General features: G+C 41.3%; 1 protein-coding gene across 1 annotated transcript in view; it reads right to left on the bottom strand.

The window, feature by feature from the left end:
* Positions 1-23,130, bottom strand: part of LOC126152731 (Down syndrome cell adhesion molecule-like protein Dscam2) — a gene marked incomplete at its 3' end in the record, with an annotated part of 175,216 nt that overhangs the window by 25,379 nt on the left and 126,707 nt on the right. The window contains exon 8 of the mRNA XM_049916025.1: positions 21,234-21,405. Within this exon, the coding sequence (XP_049771982.1) occupies positions 21,234-21,405 (172 nt within the window). The remainder of the gene's footprint in view (positions 1-21,233; positions 21,406-23,130) is intronic.

Genomic DNA, 23,130 nt, shown 5'->3' with positions numbered 1-23,130 from the left:
CCCATCAAACACAACAATAGCCATTTCCCCCCAAGGATTGATGGAATGCGTAGCATCCCTTTATTTAATAATTCAGAAAAACATTAATTAAATAATATGAAGCCTATCGCTGAAGCTAATGTCTATAATTGCAACCAAACAGACAAAGCTATACGGTCAAAAATCTACGAATTTGACTAACATGCTGATTCTTCATACTACTCCTTCCAACCTCAGTTATATCCCTCCACCCATTCTGGGTAATATATCCTATAGACTAGCCAACCTCTTTAAATGGCATCAACTTTCTTTCTCCACCCATGATAGGATTCAGTATCTGTTCGTCTATAATGAACAACCAACTAAAGGTATCTTCTCTAACTCAGGCAGGTATAAGCTCAATTGCGTCCGACGTCCCATACATGCTTAAGACAAACTGGCCATGCTGTAGAAATCACATATCAAAAGCACCTCTTTACGGAAAAGGGTGCGATAAAAAATAAATCCTCCAATGCTGAACACTGTAGTATTAGCAGCCACTGAGAACCCACACTTGGTTCCCTCCATATTCTACTTTGCGTCCCTACAGGTAAAAAACTAACCATTCTAGAAGGGTTTGAAACAACTAAATTCCTTAAGGACTCTAAAAATTTTAATGTCGGCGACCAACTGGTTACGAGAAATCAAATTTTGTATGACAGTATGACGTCTGCATTAACTACATTCGAAAAACTTCCCATACCTTGGGTACACTTATTCCCCCAATCACAGTGGCTTCATGAACTTTCTTATTTTTATTTTATTTACATTTATCTACAGTTTTCCCTCCCCTCCCCATTCTATTTTCCAATTCCACATCTCCCTCAATTCTTTATATTATTCTCCTCCCTACTTCACCGCTCTCTCCCCCCCTCCCTCACTGATATCGTAAAAATTTTAATTTCTTATTCAACAGTTATTTATGCTCCCGTTAGCTCTTATCTCAGAGCATTTAATTTCTCTTACTGTACGATTTTCTTATTACAAATTCGCATGCCTCACTTTTGTGTATTCATCTTTCTTATAGTTTTAGGTTCACCCTTATTATTACCGCTTTCAATTTAAAATTCAGCCTATATGTTCTTCATGAATTTATTTGTAATTACATTTTACCGTTTACCCTTTTGTTTTATTTATTCATATGTTTATGTACTTCTGCTCTTCTGCCAGTGCCATCACTCGGTGCTTTCGTAGACCTTCATACTTTCCACTCCAGCATCATGAGTACTTTTTTCTACCATCATTTCTTAGCTCGCACGTATTTCATATTTTTGCTGTACTCAATAACGTTTTTAACATTTTAATATGGCTCTACTCATCTTCTCATTCTAAGTCGTCTTCCCTTTCCACACTTGACAACTGCCTATTTCGTTTTGACCTTACGTTATTAAGGCTTCCCATTATCTGACTAATGGAACGTTCGCTGTTATAAGCCAAGTACGATAATATTCATGCTTCAACTTTAGCTCAGTCTTGATGTTTGTCTGTTCCAGACAGGTTCACATACTTTAATGTACGAAAAGGTGAGCAGTGATTAATACTTTTATTACATTCCCATTATCCGACTAACGGAACGTTCGCCGTTATAAACCAAGTACGATAATTTTCATGCTTCAACTCTAGCTCAGTCTTTATGTTTGTCTGTTCCAGACAGGTTCACATACTTTAATGTAAGAAAAGGTGAGCAGTGATTAATACTTTTTATGTGTAACAACTGTATATGCCTGGCAATAAATCTCATCTGTGGGCGAAAAACATTTGTGAAACAAAACTAATAGCTCGGTTTCACTTTTATTTGTGATATTCATCACCATTGTGAATCTCACAATAATTCGCTAGTTTCATGCAAATTACGGTTTCTCTGAGCACGGTGTTGAAAGCAAAGTACGATCGTTGGTATTCCACGGTCGTTTACTTTATTTTTGTGGAACGAATTTGTAGATGTGGCTCCTTAGTTTCTCCAAGTGTAGATAATGACAAAATAACTACATAGTGTACTGAAGTATCTCAGAGGCCAGCAGGTGCAATATTTTGGCAACCATCCACGTTTTCGTCTTCAGGTGCACTGAGTATGGCAATGCAGTCGGTTGCCGAAGTATTGCATCCGTTGGACACTGAGCGTGTACCTGCTGGACGCTGAGATCCGAATACACGCTTGAACTACATTAAGAAAACCTGTAGGTTTTTATTTTATCTGTAAATTACATCTTTATGTCTGTAAGTATCATAATAGTTGAAAATATGCACCATCCAGCAAACAACACATGTCTAAGACTTTATTCATGGTGAGGGATAGAAGCAAACCTATATTTATAGCAGTAATACTTTTTCTAGCTGAGTCTTATTGCACTAAGCCGTTTATATTCAGTTAAGACACAATTGATTAGCGCAGTTCTGTGGAGAATCAAGATGTTAATATTGTTTCTTCTACACTGACAAGAAGGCTAGCCTGTCGAAATTTGCTTGTAAAGATATAGCTTCTCTCATGCATGTCTACACTTTAGGTTTAGGAATGTGGTCGGATACTTTGAAATTATGAATAGTATTTATTAGTAAAAGTGCCAGTAGATGTAAGTTTCGCCTATTTTTCTCATCATTAGGGTGGAGAATTTTTATTAATACTACTTAGACGAGTGCAGCATGGAACGGTACTATTCTGTTATGTCGCTGCAATTACTCCAGCAACTTTAGTTCAGTCCTCCCAAATGGTGAAATTATTTCGTGTATGTGATTCTTTATTTCTATTGGTGGATTAAGAAACAGTTTGTCATCGGCCTAACTTTCCTAACAAGGATTTTTTTCGTATTATATCGATTTTGGGTTTTGATATACGTCCCTGTTCACAATTATATTCATAGTATGTATTTATTCAGTGTAACAGTGACATGTTTCCACTGGGTGGAAGAGATACATCACCTAGAAGCAAGCAGGAAACAGAAATTTGTTGCGCAACCAGCAACATTTATGACTATATGGAATATGTATGGCAAGTTAAACAATAGGAATGTATTAGACATGAGCCCCACCCAGTATCTAGGCTAGAAGTGGCTGATGATGGCGGATGGGGGAGGATATTTCAGATTAATTAATTTTCTCGAATGGGAGCATTAACCTTGCTGGTGACACATTTTCCTTTAGCCCAACTTAATTGTGACATGGGGATGTAATTCAAAATGGTTCAAATGGCTATAAGCACTATGAGACTTAACATCTGAGGTCATCAGTGCCGTAGACTTAGAACTACTTAAACCTAACTAACCTAAGCACATCACACACATCCATGCCCGAAGCAGGATTCGAACCTGCGACCGTAGCAGCAGCGCGGTTCCGGATAGAAGCGCCTAGAACCTCTCGGCCACAGCGGCCAGCTGGGGATGTAATTAACTCAGCCGAATAGCGTGACAGCCATTACTGATTATATATGAATTCTTGTACATTACTTGATTATATTGTTGTAATTATAAGTCGCTAAAATGCATCAAGAGTTACGAAAGCTATTCACATACAGAAGGAAGCGGCTTTCCTACATGATCCATCAATCCTGATTTTAGTTTTCATGATTTTCTCGCATCATTTTAGGTAACTATTTCTATTACTAGTCTGTGGCTGACACCGTCATCTTTAGCTACTATTATTCTTGTTGTTGCTTCGAATTATGTTTTCACAAAGGAATTTCATAATTGCTGATACCAATTATATTTTCACATTAGAGTTTCGTAGTTCTGCATTCGATTAACGTGTTCTGTCATATTTGAATAAGCTGACACATAAGGTCATATCATCGAAAAGAATGTTTTAGCAACAACTCTATTAAGTTCGTTCACAAACTGACGAAAATGGAAAGTGTTCCACCATGAACACCTTAACCCAACGCTACTAAACTGACACCCCAGTATTGTTAAACATGCAGAATATATCGATAAAAGTTTCATACTTATACAACCTGATTTTCTGTATTTTTGGCACAAAAAATAAATGAAGAATGTGGTGAGTACCTGATGGCTATTTGGTGGCTAAGGTTACTCAAAATGTTAAGGAGGAGATCGCAGCGCTACATACAAGAGGACGAGCACATGCTGCTTGTCTCGGTCTTGCAGACTTTGCGAAAAAGTGGAATCATTGGCTTGGGGGCCATGGACGCGTCGTACAGACAAGATGCACAGACTCCAGAACGACTGACGACAGGATGAGTTCAAAGTAACTGTAAGGGTGCAAGAGTAGGCACGGGTCCTCCCTCCCAGAAGGACTACATAGTCATAGTGATAGGATTGTTCAACTTGCGCTAGCAGATATATAGATGACAACAGATGACGTCCAGGCACGACAAAATGTCGGGAACAGACTGTGGCATCTGAGGTGATATCTCGAGTTTCCATGCATCGTTTACTGCTGACACCACAGCGCAGACTACATGGCCTACAGCTACAGTCAACCATGTCTTGTGGTGTTCAGCAATCAGTAAGCCAATGTTCTTGGCGGTCAGATAGACGGCAAAGGTCCACAGACGAACTGGTGACAAGCCACGGTAAGCAGACTCAGGCAGCCCGTTGTGGCCGAGCGGTTCTAGGTGCCTCAGTCTATAACCGCACTATCGCTACGGTCGCAGGTTCGAATCCTGCCTCGGGCATGGATGTGTGTATTGTCCTTAGGTTAGTTAGGTTTAAGTAGTTCTAAGTTCCATGCGACTGATGACCTCAGATGTTAAGTCCCATAGTGCTCAGAACCATTTGAACCAGAGACTCAAAGGTCTGCAGTCCTGCGATCAAGGAGTGGGGAGCCACTGGATGTGATAATAGGACTGATTTGATAATAATGTTGAAAGGGGGCTCATGCTCACCTGTAAGCGACAAGAATGGTAAAGTCAGTTATCACACACTTCTTGATCAAAAGTCACAATGCAACAGGATAATGCAAGACCCAACATCGTAGTTCACACCACATACACATAGAGGAATGTACGAATCATTGACTGCATGTCTCCGATTTGTTACACTTATGGATGACGTTCGGAGGCTGTTTGCATCCAAGCCACAAGGAATACGAGGGTGGATTCTCGAGCGAAGATGTCATACATCATACTGATGTTGATGATAGACATCAGTTCAGAATGGAAAAACGTTTAATCATTTAATACAGGTCATACGAAAAACACTTCCACAAAATTTGTTACACAATGCAACTAAAGTCCGATATTGATCACTATTGTACAGCTTGACCCAAAAGTCCGTTAGCGTAATAATGGAATAATGTAGGTAGAGAGGTTAAAATTGACACATATGTTTAGAATGACATGGAGTATTAGCGAAACCCAAAAGTGCCAAAAATGACTAAGAGATGGCGCTTCATGTGACACGAAAGTAATAGTTAAAATTAGCTATTGATTATTAACAAAGACCATGATCTTCATAACAAATGCTCAACAAGTCCGCCGACATTCATCAACAGTACCTGGAATCGTTGGAGAATGTTGTGAACAGCACTGTACGCCAAATCAGTAGATGTGTTCCGAAATTTCCTTTGGATTTTGTCCTTTAGCACCCCTAATGAGGCCGGATGATAGCTGTATGCTAGCGGCTTCAGGTAACCTCACAACCAATAATCACTACGGTTTTAGGTCTGTGGGCCTGGGAGACAAAGAAAGACGGGAGACAAAGAAAGACGAGAGACGCGATCCTCACTGAACGATGCGCGCAAGAGAGTTTTCACATGCGTAGTAATATGGGATGGAGCGCCATACTGCATAAAAGTCGTGCCTTCCAACAGGTGATTATCAGCCAGGCCACGGGTGAATCGATTCTCTCAACATATCAAGAGCAGCTCCCCACATATCTTCGAAGAAAAATGGTCCGAGCACGACTGATGTAAATCCACAACACACTGTAACTTTCTCATCATGCAATGGCGGTTCCATGACATTTCTAGTATTTACGGTAGTCCAAATTCTGCATTCGTAGGTTTCACAGACCCCTAGAGAAAGAAACGGGCTTCGTTGGTCCACTACACGCTAGAAAACCAATCGGCATTTTCCCGCATTTTCTGAAGTGCACGTACCACAAATGCTCTCCGTGTCATGAAATCCGTGGTTAAAATTCATGGCGACGCTGGGATTCGTAAGAATAGCATTGGTGCTCTCCAACCAGTAGTGGAATGACAGTGCGACATGCGACATCACGAGCGCTACTTTTCCATGTGGAGATGAGCCTGCTCAGGTCGCCATTTCTGCCTGAACGGTACCAGCAGCCGTAGCACTTCTGTTTGGTCCACCCATACGGGGCCGTTTGTGTAGACAACCCACGGCCTCGAACTTGGTGATCATTTTGACCGACACTTGCCACATGACCACTAACCTTGGAATACCCACCTTATGGCATAGGGTCGTAAAGCTGCAGTAGCCTATTCTACATTCTTATACTAAAGCATCGCTAACAGTGCCATTTCTGATAAAGGCAACATGCCGCTATCACCGGCGCATCCGGCACCCTCTCTCACTACAGCTTATTTTATACACTATTCTCAAGAGGCGTCACTAACGTGTTACTGTCCAGCGCTATATGTTTGTCGATTTATGCACTCATATTTGATTTCGATGAAACCCCATGTCGTTGCAGGCATGTGTGTCTCTGACGAAATAAATCTCGGATGAACAGCCTGGTATGAGTGTGCATAGGACACTATATTTCGGCAATTGACCATGTTGCCATCATCAGGTGAATCACATCACATACCTCTATGGGGAAGAGATGTATCGCAGCACCTGATGATGGCAACGTGGTCGATTGCCGAAATATTGTGTCCTATGCACACTCATACCAGGCTGTTCACCCGAGATTTATTTAGTCATAAAATACGCCTTGAGAAATTGAAGAATCACATTTGTGTCTCTACCTACATTCTTCCGTGAGTTAGTACATTTTAAAATGTTAATTGACTTCTGCGTTAGACTGTATACTGATTACAGCCTTATTTCTCATTGGAAGTTATATGGTCAATTCTGGTGCAATACCTGAAAAGGCGACCAATCAGCGTGTAGCTTCTCCGCACGTAGTATCTTTGTTTTTTCGTACCATAACGGATCTGAAATGATTCGCTCCACCGAAGAGATGTGTCGTACGTCTTTCTTTTCAATAAAGCACCTGGCAGATAACAGTATAAGGAAACTACTTCACATTCACGTGACGACAGCAAGCAGCGCAACCCCGTCGTCGTTAGACGAAGCGAACGCGAGCCCCAATTTTCGGTAACGGCGACTCAGGGTACCAATCAGCTGCAGTTCCGGCGCGATGCCCCAGCCAAACGGCGCCGCTACGTGCTTCAACCCGTGTCAGGGGCGGCCGTAGCTGCTCTGGATTCTCTTCCCTGTCTCCAGCTCTTACAGATGGTCTCCCTCTTCCGCTACTGAGTTCTTCGAAAATTAAGACATGAGCGAACTGCAAATACAAATCTGGCGCATCCTATGAGCTGTGGGTAATGTTGTTCTATATTTACGTGCTTGTAGTCCGACTAATAGTGCTTGTTAATGTAATTATTTTCATTCCATTGTGGTACAGGAGATCCCACGAGGAAACAAGGGAAATACCTACCTGCCAGTTTCCATTACACTGACATGATGTGCTAAGGGCATATTCAGCTTGCAACATATAGCTAACTGTATTTAAAGTGCGGATGTCTACAAAATGTGCAGCCCACGAAATAAGATCTTGTGCTTATGGGAAGGAATAGGTTAATAAAAGACACTGGAAATGTGTGGAATGTTACTCGAGAAAAAGGACATTTCTTAACTGGGTAAATTGACATAAGGGAAACTATTTACACGCTCTAAGCATCCATGGAGCAGCATCATCACATAATCTAATTTTAGTTAGCATAAATTTTCTAAGAGATTTTCATTGCAACTTTCTTGGCCACTGTCGAATGTAATCATTTGACACACAATAGATCCTGAATGTTACTCGATACTTTTGTAAAATACTGCAAGGAAATAAATTGTTAAATTCCAAAGTAAGAATAACACACAAATTATTAAGCAGTAACGAGGTTCTACTTCCGATTTATCTTTACACGTAATCACTTAAGCTCAGCTACCGGCCGCTGTGACCGAGCGGTTCTAGGCGCTTTAGTCTGGAACCGCCCCACCGCTACAGTCGCAGGTTCGAATCTTGCCTCCGGCATGGATGTGTGTGTGATGTCCTTAGGTTAGTTAAGTTTAAGTAGTTTTAAGTTCTAGGGGACCCATGACCTCAGATGGTAAGTGTCATAGTGCTCAGAGCCATTTCAACCACTTAAGCTCAGCTGACAAGTAGTCACAAAAAGCATAGTAGAAGTCCTAAAGGATTTCAGTTTATCTATAAAAGCAAACTGACGGGTGAATGCCGATGTCTATTGCAAACGAGAATATACAGTTGACGGAGAGTCCTCCAGGGTAAGTTTCTTACTTTCTTGTATTGTAAGGTAATACATAGATAATTAACTAGGTTTTACCTTGGGGACGCTTGTCACCATTGTGAGTGAGGACAATCTCCAAGAGGTGCTCGTTACTAGCACTCATCATAACAGCAGGATAACTGAAATTTTAAATAGAGTTTTTAGTTCATTTCTTTTCAATTTTATCGCTGAGTTTTTGCTGTACAGAATCTGAATTAGATCTAAGCAACTAGTAATAACACGTAAAAAAAAGGTCAGTTTCGATGTTTTATCAGTTACAGAGACTATGAAAACGTCAATGGTCTTTACTTTGTCAGTTCTTTTCGACTGTTAGTTTCGTTAAAATGTAAATATTTACGGACTTTAGGGATAATAAGTTACCGGATACATTTAAAATCGTACTGTAGTTGGCGTGGTCGAGCGGTTCCAGGCGCTAAAGTCTGGAACCGCGCGATCACTACGGTAGCAGGTTCGAATCCTGCCTGGGGCATGGATGTGTGTGATGTCGTTAGGTTAGTTAGGTTTAAGTAGTTCTAAGTCCTAGGGAGCTGATGACCTCAGAAGTTAAGTCCCATAGTGCTCAGAGCCATTTTTTTCGTACTATACCTAAGTAAACATTCGTGAAAATTCGTTTCAGATATTAACAGACATGAGGAACGAAAGTACATGTCACTTGTTTCGATTCTTACTATTCCAAAATAAATATTTAATTCCTCCGAATTATTTTAAAGTCAAGATAGGCACATAACACCTCTGGACCAAATGACTAGAAACAGAACTAAAAATAATGCGTGAGGGTGGAATGGGAAAGGAGGACAAAACTGCAAAATTAAAACAAAAGTTCATCGTTCGTTAGAAAGTTGCGACAGATCACAAAATTGCTTGGAGACGTGGAAACGGAGGAAACTGAAGTACGAAAAGTTGAAGCATGTACCGTCTTCATCTGATACAGTAACCTCCGACTCCCACTTGTTCACAGACATGAGGCAATTTGTAGTCGGATAACGCTGTGGGCCCAAGTGATACGTTATGACAGCCGCACATATCAGAACCATATTTCGTCGGTGAAAGCTAGCGATTAATAAACTATTGGAAAAAGCACATTGATCTAAGTCAGCAAAGAAATGAATTTTTGACCCAAAATACACATTTTGATTTTGCCCAGACGACAAGAATTGTTCTAATTGTCGTGTAAGCGAACATTCAGATTCTGTGTACCCCAAAGACTTCGACCTAACGGCATGACGATAAATGTCACAGTCACATGTATGAATAAAATCAGAGAGTTAGGAGTCGGCAAACATGGTGATACTGTAAGACAGTATGATGGTTTTATGGCACACGATATGCAGTCAAAACCAGACGAAACATAAGTTAACTTGGAAGAGATCTTTTCTTTTTATGTTTATGATTCTTATATGAAGCAAGATCTTGAAAGGTCACTTGACTTTTCCTTTGTGATTAGCCTACTTGGCATCCCACGGATGTTCCCGTATGTGTTCTGCCACAATTGATCCTTTCTTAGCGGTGTGCTGTGCACGAGAATACCTGTTGCAACCAGTCATTAGGAAGGAAATTTCTATCGGCGTAATCTGGTTAATCCTCTACTTTTATACATCTGTAAAAGTTTTAAGAAGGTTTGCTAGCTTCGCTTTTAATACATGGGACAGAGTTAAAGTAGTTAATACTCCAGTGTCAACAATGAGTGCTCTGTAACAAACTAATCGCATCTGAAATGATTCCTAGATCCGTCCAATGTATTGGGAAACGTATCTACGCCGTTGTCCGTCAATAATGGACTCGATCTGATTTTCCTTCAAACTATCTTAGAAATTTTCACAAAGAATAAGCCCTCTGCCTCCGAGGATTCACGACACTCTTCTTATATCCTGCAGGAAAACTGAAATACTATTCAGTCTTGAGCGCTGTAAGCAACTCCCAAAATATGCCTTTTAGCCAGATGACCAGACAGGTAGACTATTCTGTTTTTACTTTTTTGTTTTCTTTCTTTCTTTTTTTTACGCAAATGGGGCCACAGTATTGTCCCGCTCGTAATACTGTTCTGCATAATGTTGCATCCCATGTGCGTCCGGAGAAATTTATCGAAGAGGGTGTAAAGTTTTAAGACGCACCGTGTTTGAAAATGTGTTGTGTTCTTACAACTAAATTTTACGGGAAATACAAGAAACTCATCACATTTCAAACTTTTAATAATTATTCGAAGAAATTTTGACGGTAGATTTTTACGGTATAGGTAAGGAAAGTCCACAAGTAAGTGCCAAGTACGTGATATTACTGATGTGGACCCGGATCTCACCTTTTTGAATGAACGACGTGATTATACATCCTTCATTAAATAGAAAATATTCACAAAACTTCTTCTTATTGATAGACCAATAATGTGGGGTTGATACTGAAAATAAAAAAATATTAAATGAAAGAGAGTTTTTATCAGTTGAGTAGACAACTTTAGAGATATCAAAATAAATTAAAAGAAAGGTCAGCGTTGGCCGTAATATTGATGTTTTAGTGATTGCAGAATCGATTTTGGATCACATAGTGCTCATCTTTAGTGCTGGAATCTGTGGTGTACAAATTAAACTCAGACACTAGTATCACGTTATCAATAACCAAAACTGAGTTTTGGTTATTGATAACTTGATACCAGTGTTTTGGTTGTTGATAACTTGATACCAGTGTCCGAGTTTAATTTGTGCACCACAGCTTCCAGCACTGAAGGTGATCACTATGTGAGCGAAAATCGATTCTGCTATCAATAAAACATCAATATTACGGCCAACGCTGACCTTCCTTTTAATTTAACATATATGGTCATTGTGCACACAGCACTTCATGGAGACGCCAATCAATATAAATATAACCTTTAAAAATACCACTTATTAATTCTCCTAAGAGTGTAGACGGAGGAAAGCTTACCGTCTTCAGATTTTTTTCTTCTTTCAAAACTTAACATTTAATTATATTAATGGACCAATGCTTGTTTTCATCTCTTTTATTTCTTAATTCTGACAGACAAAGAAAAAACAAAAAATTAATAATGTTTAAACAAAGTTAATGTTCCAAAATCCTACTGCAAACCGACGTCAGTGACATATAATTCAGCAGATTTCTCCTGTCTCCTTACTTAAGCATTGGCAGCTTGTGCAACTTTCCATTCTTTAAGTGCGAATCTTACGCCGAGCAAGCTGTTGTATTTGACTGCTAGGTATGGAGCTATTACATCACTATGCTCTGAAGGAACGTAACTGGCATACCATCTGGGCCAGAAAACTTGCCTTTATTAAGTTATTTAAATCGAGAATGTCTGCTTCTAAGTTACTCATGTTGGTAGCTGTTCTTGATTCTAACTCTGAAATATTTACTTCATCATCTTTGGAGAAGAAAATGAATTTCGGAAAACTGTATTTAGTAACTCCGCTTTAGCGGCGCTTTCATCTGTAACACGACTATTGTTCGCAGTGAAGGTATTGGTTGTGTCTTGCGGCTGGCGTACGAACGGAATCTCTTTAGAATTTCTGCCAGATTTCGTGGCGGAGTTTACTTGTGGAAACTATTAAAAGTGTCTTGCATACAAGTCTGCACTAAAAGTCCGAGCTACAGTAGAACATCGCCCATCTTTGAGATTTTCTGTACTTTTAAATTTGGCATGATTATTTGGTTGCTGTTGCGGCAGTGTTTTGACTTGTTCTGTGTAATCAGTTCCATCACTTATTAATTTATTCGGTATAAATCTCTCAAGTGCCGTCAATACTATTCTGAAGCGCCAAAAAACTAGGTACGCGTATTGAAATACAGAGATAAGTTAACGGGCAGAATACGGCACTGCGAACGCCAACGCCTACATAAGACAAATAGTGTCTGGCGCAGTTGTTAAATCAATTACTGCTGCTACAATGGCAGGTTATCAAGATTTAAGTGAGTTTCAACTTAGCGTTAGAGTCGGCACACGAGCGATGGGTCACTGCATCTCCGAGGTAGCAAAGAAGTGGGGATTTTCCCGTACGACCATTACACGAGTGTACCGTGAATCATCCAACAAAACGTCATTGGTATGGGCTTTTGGAGCCGAAGGTCCACTCTTGTACCCTTGATGACTGCACGACAGAGAGCTTTACGCCTCGCCTGCGTCCGTCAACACCGACATTGGACTGTTGATCATTGGAAACATGTTGCTTTGTCGGACGAGTCTCGTTTCAAATTGTATCGAGCGGATGGACGTGTATGGGTATGGAGACAACCGCAAGAATCCATGGAACCTGCATGTCAGTAATGGACTATTCAGGTTGGTGGACGCTATGTAATGGTGTGGGGCGCGCGCAATTGGAGTGATATTTGATACATGATACGTCTAGATACGACTCTGACAGGTAAATGGAAATGCCGTGTTGCTAGGACCTCCCATCGGGCAGACCGTTCGCCTGGTGCAAGTCTTTCGAGTTGACGCCACTTCGGCGACTTGCGTGTCGATGGGGATGAAATGATGATAATAAGGACAATACAACACCCAGTCCCTGAGCGGAGAAAATCTCCGACCCAGCCGGGAAGCGAACCCGGTCCGTTATGTATGACATTCCCTCGCGCTGACCACTCAGCTAGGACGCTTTGACAGGTGATAAGTATGTAAGCATCCTGTCTGATCACCTGCATCCATTCATGCCCATTGTGCATTCCTACGAACCTGGGCAATTCCAGCAGCACAATGCGACATCCTACACGTCCAGAATTGTTACAGAGTGGCTCCGGGAACTCTCTTTTGAGTTTAAACACCAAACACCCCAGACATGATTGGGTCCAGCATGCTGTTCAGAAGAGGTCCCCACCCCCACGTACTCTTACGGATTTATGGACAGCCCTGCAGGATTCATGGTGTCAGTTCCCTCCAGCACCACTTCAGACGTTAGTCGTGACCATGTCACGTCGTATTGCGGCACTCCTGCGTGCTCGCGGGGGCCCTACACGATATTAGGCAGGTGTACATTCAGTGTATATTTTTAAATTTAATCCACATCTGATATGTGCTTACATGGTTTAGTAGTACTGGTGGCTGTCTGTTAGGAACGTGTCAAGCGAATTTTTATCTCTTTCTTGAACATATATATTTTCTACCAATAAAATCTTTTTGGTACACAAGCCACGTCACTTGGAATAAGGCACTCGAACTTTCGATAGTTGTCTCTGCCATTCGTAACAGGAATTAAAATCGCTGACTACCGGAGCTAGCAAGGCGTGTTGCTTATATAGATGCAAAGGGAACGTCTGGAACCTTTGAGAAAGATCACCGAACTGACACTTGTGCGGAAGGCAAATTTGGCAGCTCATAACAGGTCCGTCCCGCCTCGGTACCGGGGCCCACGAGAAATTCAGGCCCCGTTACTAACTTGTGATGTCACACTAGTCAGCTTGGAGCCCACGAGAAATGTGCACCGTGCAACAAAAATGTGACATCACAGTAATCGGATTGTCTGCCACACATCGCGAATACTCGATTCCCTGCATAGCCCACGGGAAATCGATATGTTATTCGAAAGGAACCCACTGAAGGTTTTAACTTTTTAGTGTGATATGGAGAGCTTGCATGCATTTAAATGCGCCGTCCAGAATTATTAAACTGGTGTGAAATGGTATTTGCTCCTTACCGGAGACGGCTGCTGTTACTCGCAAGAAATGCAGTGACAAGTAGTGTGACATAGGTACCACGGCCTGTCTTTCTCGTGGGCTTCGCACGTGACAGAATGACTTCAGTTGGTGCTAGAAGGCTGGCGCCACATTTGAAACTGCCACTCCCTCCTCCCTAGAAACGTCAAACCTCCGTCTCTGCTTGCGCCCGATGTCTAAAACCCGTCCCCAAGCCCTAATAAAGATGTGTCAGCTCCTGAGCACCGTGCATCTAGTTGCCGTGCGGTTGTGCTTGCCGACACGCAACTCGAGGAACATGTGTCCGCGTCTGGTACGGGGAGGCGCCTTCGCACGGTGGCCAATGCCCACAATTAATAGGCGTGCGTGACTTTGCACTGCTGCATGCGCCTCCTTGCCTCTTCTTGCAATGGCTGCACGCGCCTGGTGCCCACGGGAAGTCGCTTAGGTGTTAATGCACCTTTAGTGTGTACTTCTAGTTTGTGTTAAAATTGTTGCTGTTCATTCTAATTTCGACCACATCGTTTATAACAGAAAATCAAGACACTGATGTTCAAGCCGAAATTCTAGCCATTTCCAATAGTATTTTATCTCGCTTTTTCAGACATGATAAGTTGGTCAAGTTCCCTTTCTTATGTTGACCTATGTCGACTTTAATGGCGCTTAATAGAGGGTGGTCAGAAAATGTCTCAAACGCTTATAATGATGTTGCTTGGCAAGCTGTACTGAGACACAAATTTCGAGACCAAAAATTCGATACTTTGCCCCGTTTACGAGTTATTATCGTTGAAGTTAGCCAATCGGGGCGTAGCGTGCTCACATTGAAGTGGACTACCAGGGGCGATGTTTCCAAACGAGAGCTTTATTGGTTAGCTGAAACTCGAATTTGCGCTCGAAATGACCTGAAGGCCCAACTTCATAGCTAAATAACTCGGAAACGGCGCAACGTATCGTGATTTTTTCTTAACATTTATGTCTCAGTACAGCGTGTCCTGAAACATCTTTACAAGCCCTTCATCATTTCAGACGTTTTCTGACCTCTCGTTGTACCTCTTATCTTGCTGAATTTACTATCAATGCAGCTGAGACGGACTAAATAAAAAAAATACAATTTCTTCAGTAATGTGCAGTTGTGAACCAAATATCCCATGGCAGTGCCTCGAATGAACATATGTTTTTATATTATTAGGGCGCTTAGGGTGCGCGCAAACGTAACAGTTTGATACCCTTGTCCAAATGTGTACGATCAAAATCCGCATGCCTCTTGACGATGTATATTATTTGTAACATGCTCTTTTTTTAATGTGCCTCTATGCGATCATACATAACGGACATTTTGTATAAAACCTTTACCAACGATTATTATGTATATATGATCAATGTACATATGTTTGCCCTTCAATGCAGCCTCCGCACCATGAATGACAGCCTCGTCGGATGATGCTCTGTATCGTGCAGTGTAATGTTTACTTAATGCTTTACTGTTGGTTTGGTACCAAATGTTAGAATAACAAAGTGATTCGTAAAGCTGTAAATCTTCTATGTTTATGGCCTTATTTTATTTTTATACAGTGTATGGCTAACTTACAATAATGAACATCACATTTTAGATTTTTAGCTGTGACTCGCTGTAAGCAAGGTAGCAATGCTTGGTACAATACCCTTCTACTAAAATACAGGGTTATATACAGGAGGGCGCGCTATGTCGTCAACTCCTGTTGTTGTATGTTGCTACAGAACAAAAAAAAAAAAAAGGGGGGGGGGGCCTAACATTTCCTGCAATGTAAAACTTATATGTTCATTTGGATGCTACATAACTTTGTAAAACAAAATTGTCAACATTTTCTATATTGTAAAATTGGTATTAATTCATTTTTTAAAAATCAATAAATGACAATGGTCGCGTCAGCACCATAGGAAACTAGTAGTTAGCGGTATGTGCACGCGCTTATGTGTGAGGACAACATCAATACTAGTGTCCTGTTGAGTAATGTAGGCAATATTTGTTACTTTGGTTCTGTCAGTCAGCCGCAGCTGACACGTATGCTAAGATCTATGAGGGTACTTGTTACCCATTGTATACTTTGCTGTACAGTAGCTGCTCGTGCCTTTTGGCATCATATTTCATGAATAATTGCGGTTAATAGCAAAATGGTTCAAAAGGTTCTAAGCACTATGGGACTTAACATCTGATGCCATGAGTCCCATGGACTTAGAACTACTTAACCCTAACTAACATAAGGACATCACACACGTCCATGCCCGAGGCAGGATTCGAACCTGCGACCGTAGCAGACGCATGGTTCGCGACTGAAGCGCCTAGAACCACTCGTTCACAGCGGCCGGTGGTTAATAACAAGGCATGTCAATAAGCATATGAGAACCTGTGGTATGGACACACATTCTGTATGTACACATTATTGTAAATCATGTACTCTGTAATTTTGGATGTGTGGTTTGAGAATGGGCGTGTCAGCCCGAAACCGTAACCACTACAGCTGAATTTTAAATCAATGCAAATAAGACAGACGAAAAAAAAACTATCCAGGATCTTTTTATCTTGGAGGCGGTCCGAAAAACTAATGTCAGTCGAAGTCTCTTCATCATGTATCCTACATGCTAGTCGTTGCTCCACAGTATGGAAGGAATGCAACGGACGTGGCCTCTTTCGCGTCTTACGTCAGTGGCACCTGAAAGCTTTTGAAGTTTCTCCCTTGCTCCAAACATTTTCCCTGAAAAAGCGTTTCAAATGCTGAAATTTAGATTCTGTATGGTCTTCGTCAGAAATAACCTTTGCTGTCCGTACTAATGAGTTCAGAACCGCTTCATTGTGTATAGAGTGGTGAAACGATTGGTATTTAAGTACGGACTAGTGTGATTAGATTCCCTGTACGCTGAATGGGTTCCTGCCTTCCGCTCAACTAAAACACACAAAAACGGAAGCTGTCCATCCTTCTCAATCTTGACAGCTGGCCGACGAATTGTAGCAGTGCATTTTCACTATGAGGCCATATGAGGGAGGTGTCGTCAACGTACTGTAGGAAGCAAGATGGACGTAAGGTCGCAGATTTCATAGCTTGCTCCTAAAACTGCTCCATGAATAGGGTCGCGATGCCTGGAGACAGTGGGCATCTGATAGCTACGCTATTGTGAAAATATTTGTTGCGCTACAGGAAGCGCTTTGTCGTCATGTCATAATGGGACAGCGTGACTACCCAAGTAGAAATTGTTGTGCCAAAATCCTGGGTGTCTCGTACTGACACCCTTGTGAAAAGTGACACAACGTCTAGACTGGCCGTTATGTAACTTTTGCCTATTTTTATTTTCCTTAGTGTTTCAACTAATAATTGCGAGTAAACAACAACATGTTCGCATTGTACCAGTTTGGGTGCTAATAACCATGGCAGATGTTTTGCCAGTCTGTAGGTGAAAAAACTGATTGCGCTAACCGTACAACTCAGGGGAACATCTTCCGTGTGTTTCTCCGGCAGTCCACGAAGTCTGGGAGGTCTGGCGGCACGTGGCGTTAACTTCTTCACCACTTCTTCTAGCATATCAGAGAAGGCTTTGTTAATCTGCTTGTCTTTCTGACGATGGTTTGTGTCGGATCGCGACTAACCTTCCGATATGTGTCATCTTCTAATAAATGCAGCACCTTCAGGTGGTAGTCTTCAGTATTCACGACAACCGTGGTTCTAAGCACTATGGGACTTAACATCTGAGGCCATAAGTCCCCTGGACTTAGAACTACTTAAGCCTAACTAACATAAGGACATCACACACGTCCATGCCCAAGGCAGGATTCGAACCTGCGACCGTAGCAGCCGCATGGTTCGCGACTGAAGCGCCTAGAACCACTCGTACTGACACCCTTGTGAAAAGTGACACAACGTCTAGACTGGCCGTTATGTAACTTTTGCCTATTTTTATTTTCCTTAGTGTTTCAACTAATAATTGCGAGTAAACAACATCATGTTCACATTGTACCAGTTTGGGTGCTTTATCGGTTTTCAAAACAAATGCAGAAGTGTCGATATTAAATAAACTCTTACACAGCAGCAATGAACCTTCTTTAAAATATTAACAGAAAGTGTTTGAGCCTAGGTGTTTACATTGTATCTTCTTTGGCGGTTTATCTAAATCTCCCTCTAAGCCGTTCTCTCTGCTGATATTACAAATTAGCATTACAATACAGCTTTCTCATCGTTAAAAGACAATTAAAATTCTTTAGTAACATTATTTTCATCATTTTCAGACTTTGAAAAGTATGACTGGTTGCTTCTTCATCTGCTTCTGACGCTCTGGTCGTCTGTGGAATGTTAAGCCCTAACCTCTTGACTTCCTATTCATTTCACTCGTTAATGATTTGTAGCTTGTGCTGTTATAGCCAAATAAATAACTACAAGTTTACAATTACTCTAAGGTGTATGTTGCCGTGATGACACTTTTCAACTGCGAATACACTTGCTGCAGAAAAAAGCGATGCGCTCAGAAGAAACTATCGGATATCAATGTAACTTTGTACGCGTACACACCATTGATCGATACGGAAATGATTGGAACTGCGGTTCTCTGTGACAGAGCAGTCATCAGAATGCATTAGTTTTGTTCATGTTGTTACCAGCTTTTGTGGGACATTCAAGGTGTGTGAATTGCGTCGGGTGTTGAGTGACCACTGTCAACGACACGGAGGTACCCCGTATTCCTCGTGTGAGACAGTGTTATCAGTAGCTGACAGAGCCTGAAAGGGGCTTCATTGTGACTCTCCATTTGGCCGGCTGTCGAATCGTGCAGTGTTCTGTTCTGTCGGGCGTCAGGACGTGAAAGGGGCAGCGCTGGACTGTGAGGCAACCTCAGGGTAGATATAATAGTCGCCAAGGTTTCAGTGGGCAACTTCTGAACACCGCAAACGAGGATCGCTATAACGTGCAACATAGACATTGTAAGCACATTTGTCTCTGCCATCCGAAAATAGGTAGTGGACTCCCTGAAATATTCTGTATAATCACACACCAGTGATCAGAGACTAGCAGCAATCACACAACGCTAATACCGCCCGATGAGTAGGTTGCCAGTAAGACTACACCACAAATGGGACCGTCCGTAGTGGCCGAGCGGCTCTAGGCGCTTCAGTCTGGAACCGCGCGACCGCTACGGTCGCAGGTTCGAATCCTGCCTCGGGCATGGATGTGTGTGATGCCCTTAGGTTAGTTAGGTTTAATTAGTTCTAAGTTCTAGGGGACTAATGACCTCAGAAGTTAAGTCCCATAGTGCTCAGAGCCATTTTTGAACCACAAATGGGTTGTGCAGGGAGTGGTGGCGTGACGGGGAAACATGGGCAGCTGACGAATGACGTCGCATGATATTCAGCGATGAATTGTGGTAGTCCACTACATCCTAAATTCAAATGGCTCTAAGCACTTTGGGACTTAACATCTGAGGTCATCAGTCCCATAGACTTAGAACTACTCAAACCTAACTAACCTAAGGACATCACACACATCCATGCCCGAGGCCGGATTCGATCTTGCGTCCGTAGCAGCAGAGTGATCTCGGACTGAAGCGCCTAGAACCGCTCGGCCACAGCGGCCGGCTCCCACTACATCCCATAATTCGAAGGTTTTGGAGAGGCACAGCGGAGTTACTCATCATGCCACTGTGAGCGGACTCATCGGCTGTGACTTCATGTCACGGCTGGTAGTGACTGAGGTACGTTTGATGAAACATCAGTACGTCTCGGACATCAAACGTCCTCATGTCCTACCATTCATACGACAGTACCTTGGTGACATTTTTCAACACGGCGGTTCTCGTCCACACAATGCACACGTTTGTACGAAATGTCTGCGAGTTGTTGATATACTTCCGTGGCTACCAAGGTCCACATATCTGTCTCAGATAGAAAATGTGCGAGACCAGCCCCGTCGCAGGATATCAAGGACAAGTCAAGCAGATGTGTGCGAGAGGTCGCATCAGGATAGGACACAGTGGGTCTATGAGATCCTCCTGAGCGATGCAGTTTATACATCGATACATCAACGCCAAAGTGTGTGCAACTCATGCTGCCGAGTTTTTAATATGTTTGAAATTACATCACACATTTACTCAACTCGTTGAGTTTCAATTCGTTTCTCTTTCACTTTTGGTTGCTTTCAGAACGTAATGTGTGTATTGGTGGCTGTAAAGCACACACACGCACACACAGACACACACACACAAACACACACACGTACATACACACACACACACACCTTGCGAAGGAGAGGGAAGGTAGCACTCGACGTATCTCAGAGACTTACCGTGTGAACCAAACACATAAATTATAAGAGAGAACAATTCATAAAATGAATATTTTATTAGATAGTAGTTAATTTTTAATGCAGTTCCATCTGTTATTAATATTGCACATTGCGGTATCCCAGTGAGTAATATTTGCCTCAAACCTGGTAACAGTAATTAAAATGTAGCATTTACATAACTGTCGCCCCCAATCAACGTAATTACTGTACGCATAAAATTATTCTAATGAATTTGCAGCTCATTCCTCACAGCTGGCGCACTTAATCCCCGTTTCTATTTAACTGCTTTCACTGAAATCATCCATATATTTTATTCCAGTTAATACATCAATATTAAATCGTGGCTACCGAACTCAAATAAACCATTCATAATTATCTTCGTATTAATTTCTCAAAAGCAGCTGTAGTAGCTACAGGCTTTTCTCACGTGAAGCCCATTGAATAGACGGTCAGTGATAATAATTACAAATCTCCGCCCGAACCTCCCGTTCCACATTGCTCGTGCCTTCCCAAACAAATTTATCCGAAGCTAGCAATGTCTCCGTCTATAATGATCTATATGCCTACCAAACGCTAACCATAAGCATCCTTTCAAGTGAATAATTTTATGAAAACAGGGTTAAGTGTGATAAATGTAAGATCATACGTTTTGTGAAACGCTTCCGAAATTAAATTTCTTGAACGCAAAGCAAGCAGTTTTGATGACACTAATAGCTACGCTAGAGTCTGGCGTGCTGTGTTGCTGAAACGACACAGAAAAAGACTAGACAGGTGGTGCGTAGTTCATGAAGCCAATTCTGTTTTATATTCCGATTTTGTTTTGAAATACTTGTTGCTCACCCATAGTTGACGGACGTATGCATTTCCTCGGTTCCTGCAGCTGAACTCTCTGCGTCCTGTCTCTTCCACGATATCTTCGGTGTTGGAATACCGGAAGCGGAGCACGGAATGGTCAGGTTCTCGCCTTCTACTGCCTCTGCATCCTGGGGTTCAGTTTTCCACGAAGGTGGCACTACAAAACATACACACATCTGGGTTTTCAACGACTGAACATCTCGAAGAACTTAACACCCTGATTAAATTTTCCTCCATGCAAACTAAAACTATCTGTATACAAATAACTATAGGGAATTCACAATGAAGTGCCACTGAGTAGGGTATAAACACATTAATCTCATTATAGAAAATTCTTAAACATTAGCTGAAGATGCATAAATTGCAGTTTTGACGGCAGTATGCGAAAATAAAGAGGTAGGTATATATCTCTCTGAACCATAAAACAGTTTCGCAGATGTTTATGTTTAACTAAAGCTAACTGAAAGAACAAAACTTGTTACTAAATGACGATGATTTGATGAAGTATCGTAATGTTGTATAACGAAGTTTTCTGTATTTTGTCGAGTGCAGTAAATGCCAAAGGGTGTCAACCTAAATTTATCGAAGATGAGGCAAGATTGTAAAACTTCCACTTTCATTATCGGTGAATTAGAAGTCGTTTCAAGCCCTAATATCTAAATCTGACAATAGTTACACAAAACTTATTGTAGTAAAAAACATAGTAGCCCAAGTTACTACATATTACTATATATTTCACAATGTATACGAAGTACAGCATTGCATTTTATGAATGTGGCTAAATATATTACCATTTGTAAACGACTAAGCCGAGATAATACCTACATCGAATCGATCAAGCGTATCCAACGAGTTAGAGAGTAAACTTAAAATATATACTGACATGACACATCTGTTCACACAGGGTGTTATTACATTCCTTTTACACACTTGGAGGACAGACTTCTTACACTAAAAGAGAAAAAAAAGACATTCAAGTAAATATGAGCTCTAAAACGTACACCTTAAGAACTATGAGCACTTGTTAATTTTCAGTACTATGAAAAACAAATCTTCTACGGAAAGCTCTTTGCTTTCCATATTTTGGGAGGAGGTAGTATGGAGTGAAATAAGAAAAATATCTCCAGTAACCGTTGGCTCTAAAATGCATACTTCAAGAGCTATGAGCAATTGCTCATCTTTGCTACTATGAAGAAAATCTCTTCTATTGAACAAGTGCTCATAGGTCTTAAGGGGAGCATATTAGAGCACATCTTTAAATGTACTTTTTTTCATGTTTTGGTGTAAGCAATCTGTTCTAGAAGTCTGTAAATGGAATTTAGTTGCACCCTGTATGTCAATAACGTTACGCAGACACATATATTGACAAAAGAAGGCAGTCCTGCAAGATACAGATAAAAATAACCAGTGAAAACATCTTCGATTAATACTTTTCTGTGTGGAGAAAATGGATATGAACCAGAAAATTGCTTTTATAATTCTGATGACATCTCCAACTCTCCTGTTACAAAATGTAGCATTTATCAGGTTAATGGGTATTTTATCTTAGTTACACAAATTCTGTTTTTAGTATTGACTGATATAAAGTTCGGCAAATTTTGTTTTGTAGGCTAAACATTTTGGTTATTTGGGGAAAGAGCAGCCCAAGGCTAAATGAGTTCGGGATACCTCCCAAACCCACCTTAGAAACTGCCAATACAGATGGCTTAGAGCTCTGTGACTGCATGTTGCAATGTGTTACATCGCATACAATTAGAGAAAGTGTCTACTACTGGAATTCACATAGTTTTTCCGCCGAAGTTAATGGAATTTTGTATTTCTGACTGTAGTATTCTGATTTACACAATGAGGCATAGATGAGTAAAGCAACAGAATATAATGA

Source organism: Schistocerca cancellata, chromosome 2 (genome assembly GCF_023864275.1).
Source record: "Schistocerca cancellata isolate TAMUIC-IGC-003103 chromosome 2, iqSchCanc2.1, whole genome shotgun sequence".
Classification (NCBI taxonomy): Eukaryota; Metazoa; Arthropoda; class Insecta; order Orthoptera; family Acrididae; genus Schistocerca; species Schistocerca cancellata.
Note: the sequence above shows the minus strand (reverse complement) of the source record. Positions and strands in the feature narration are given on the sequence as shown.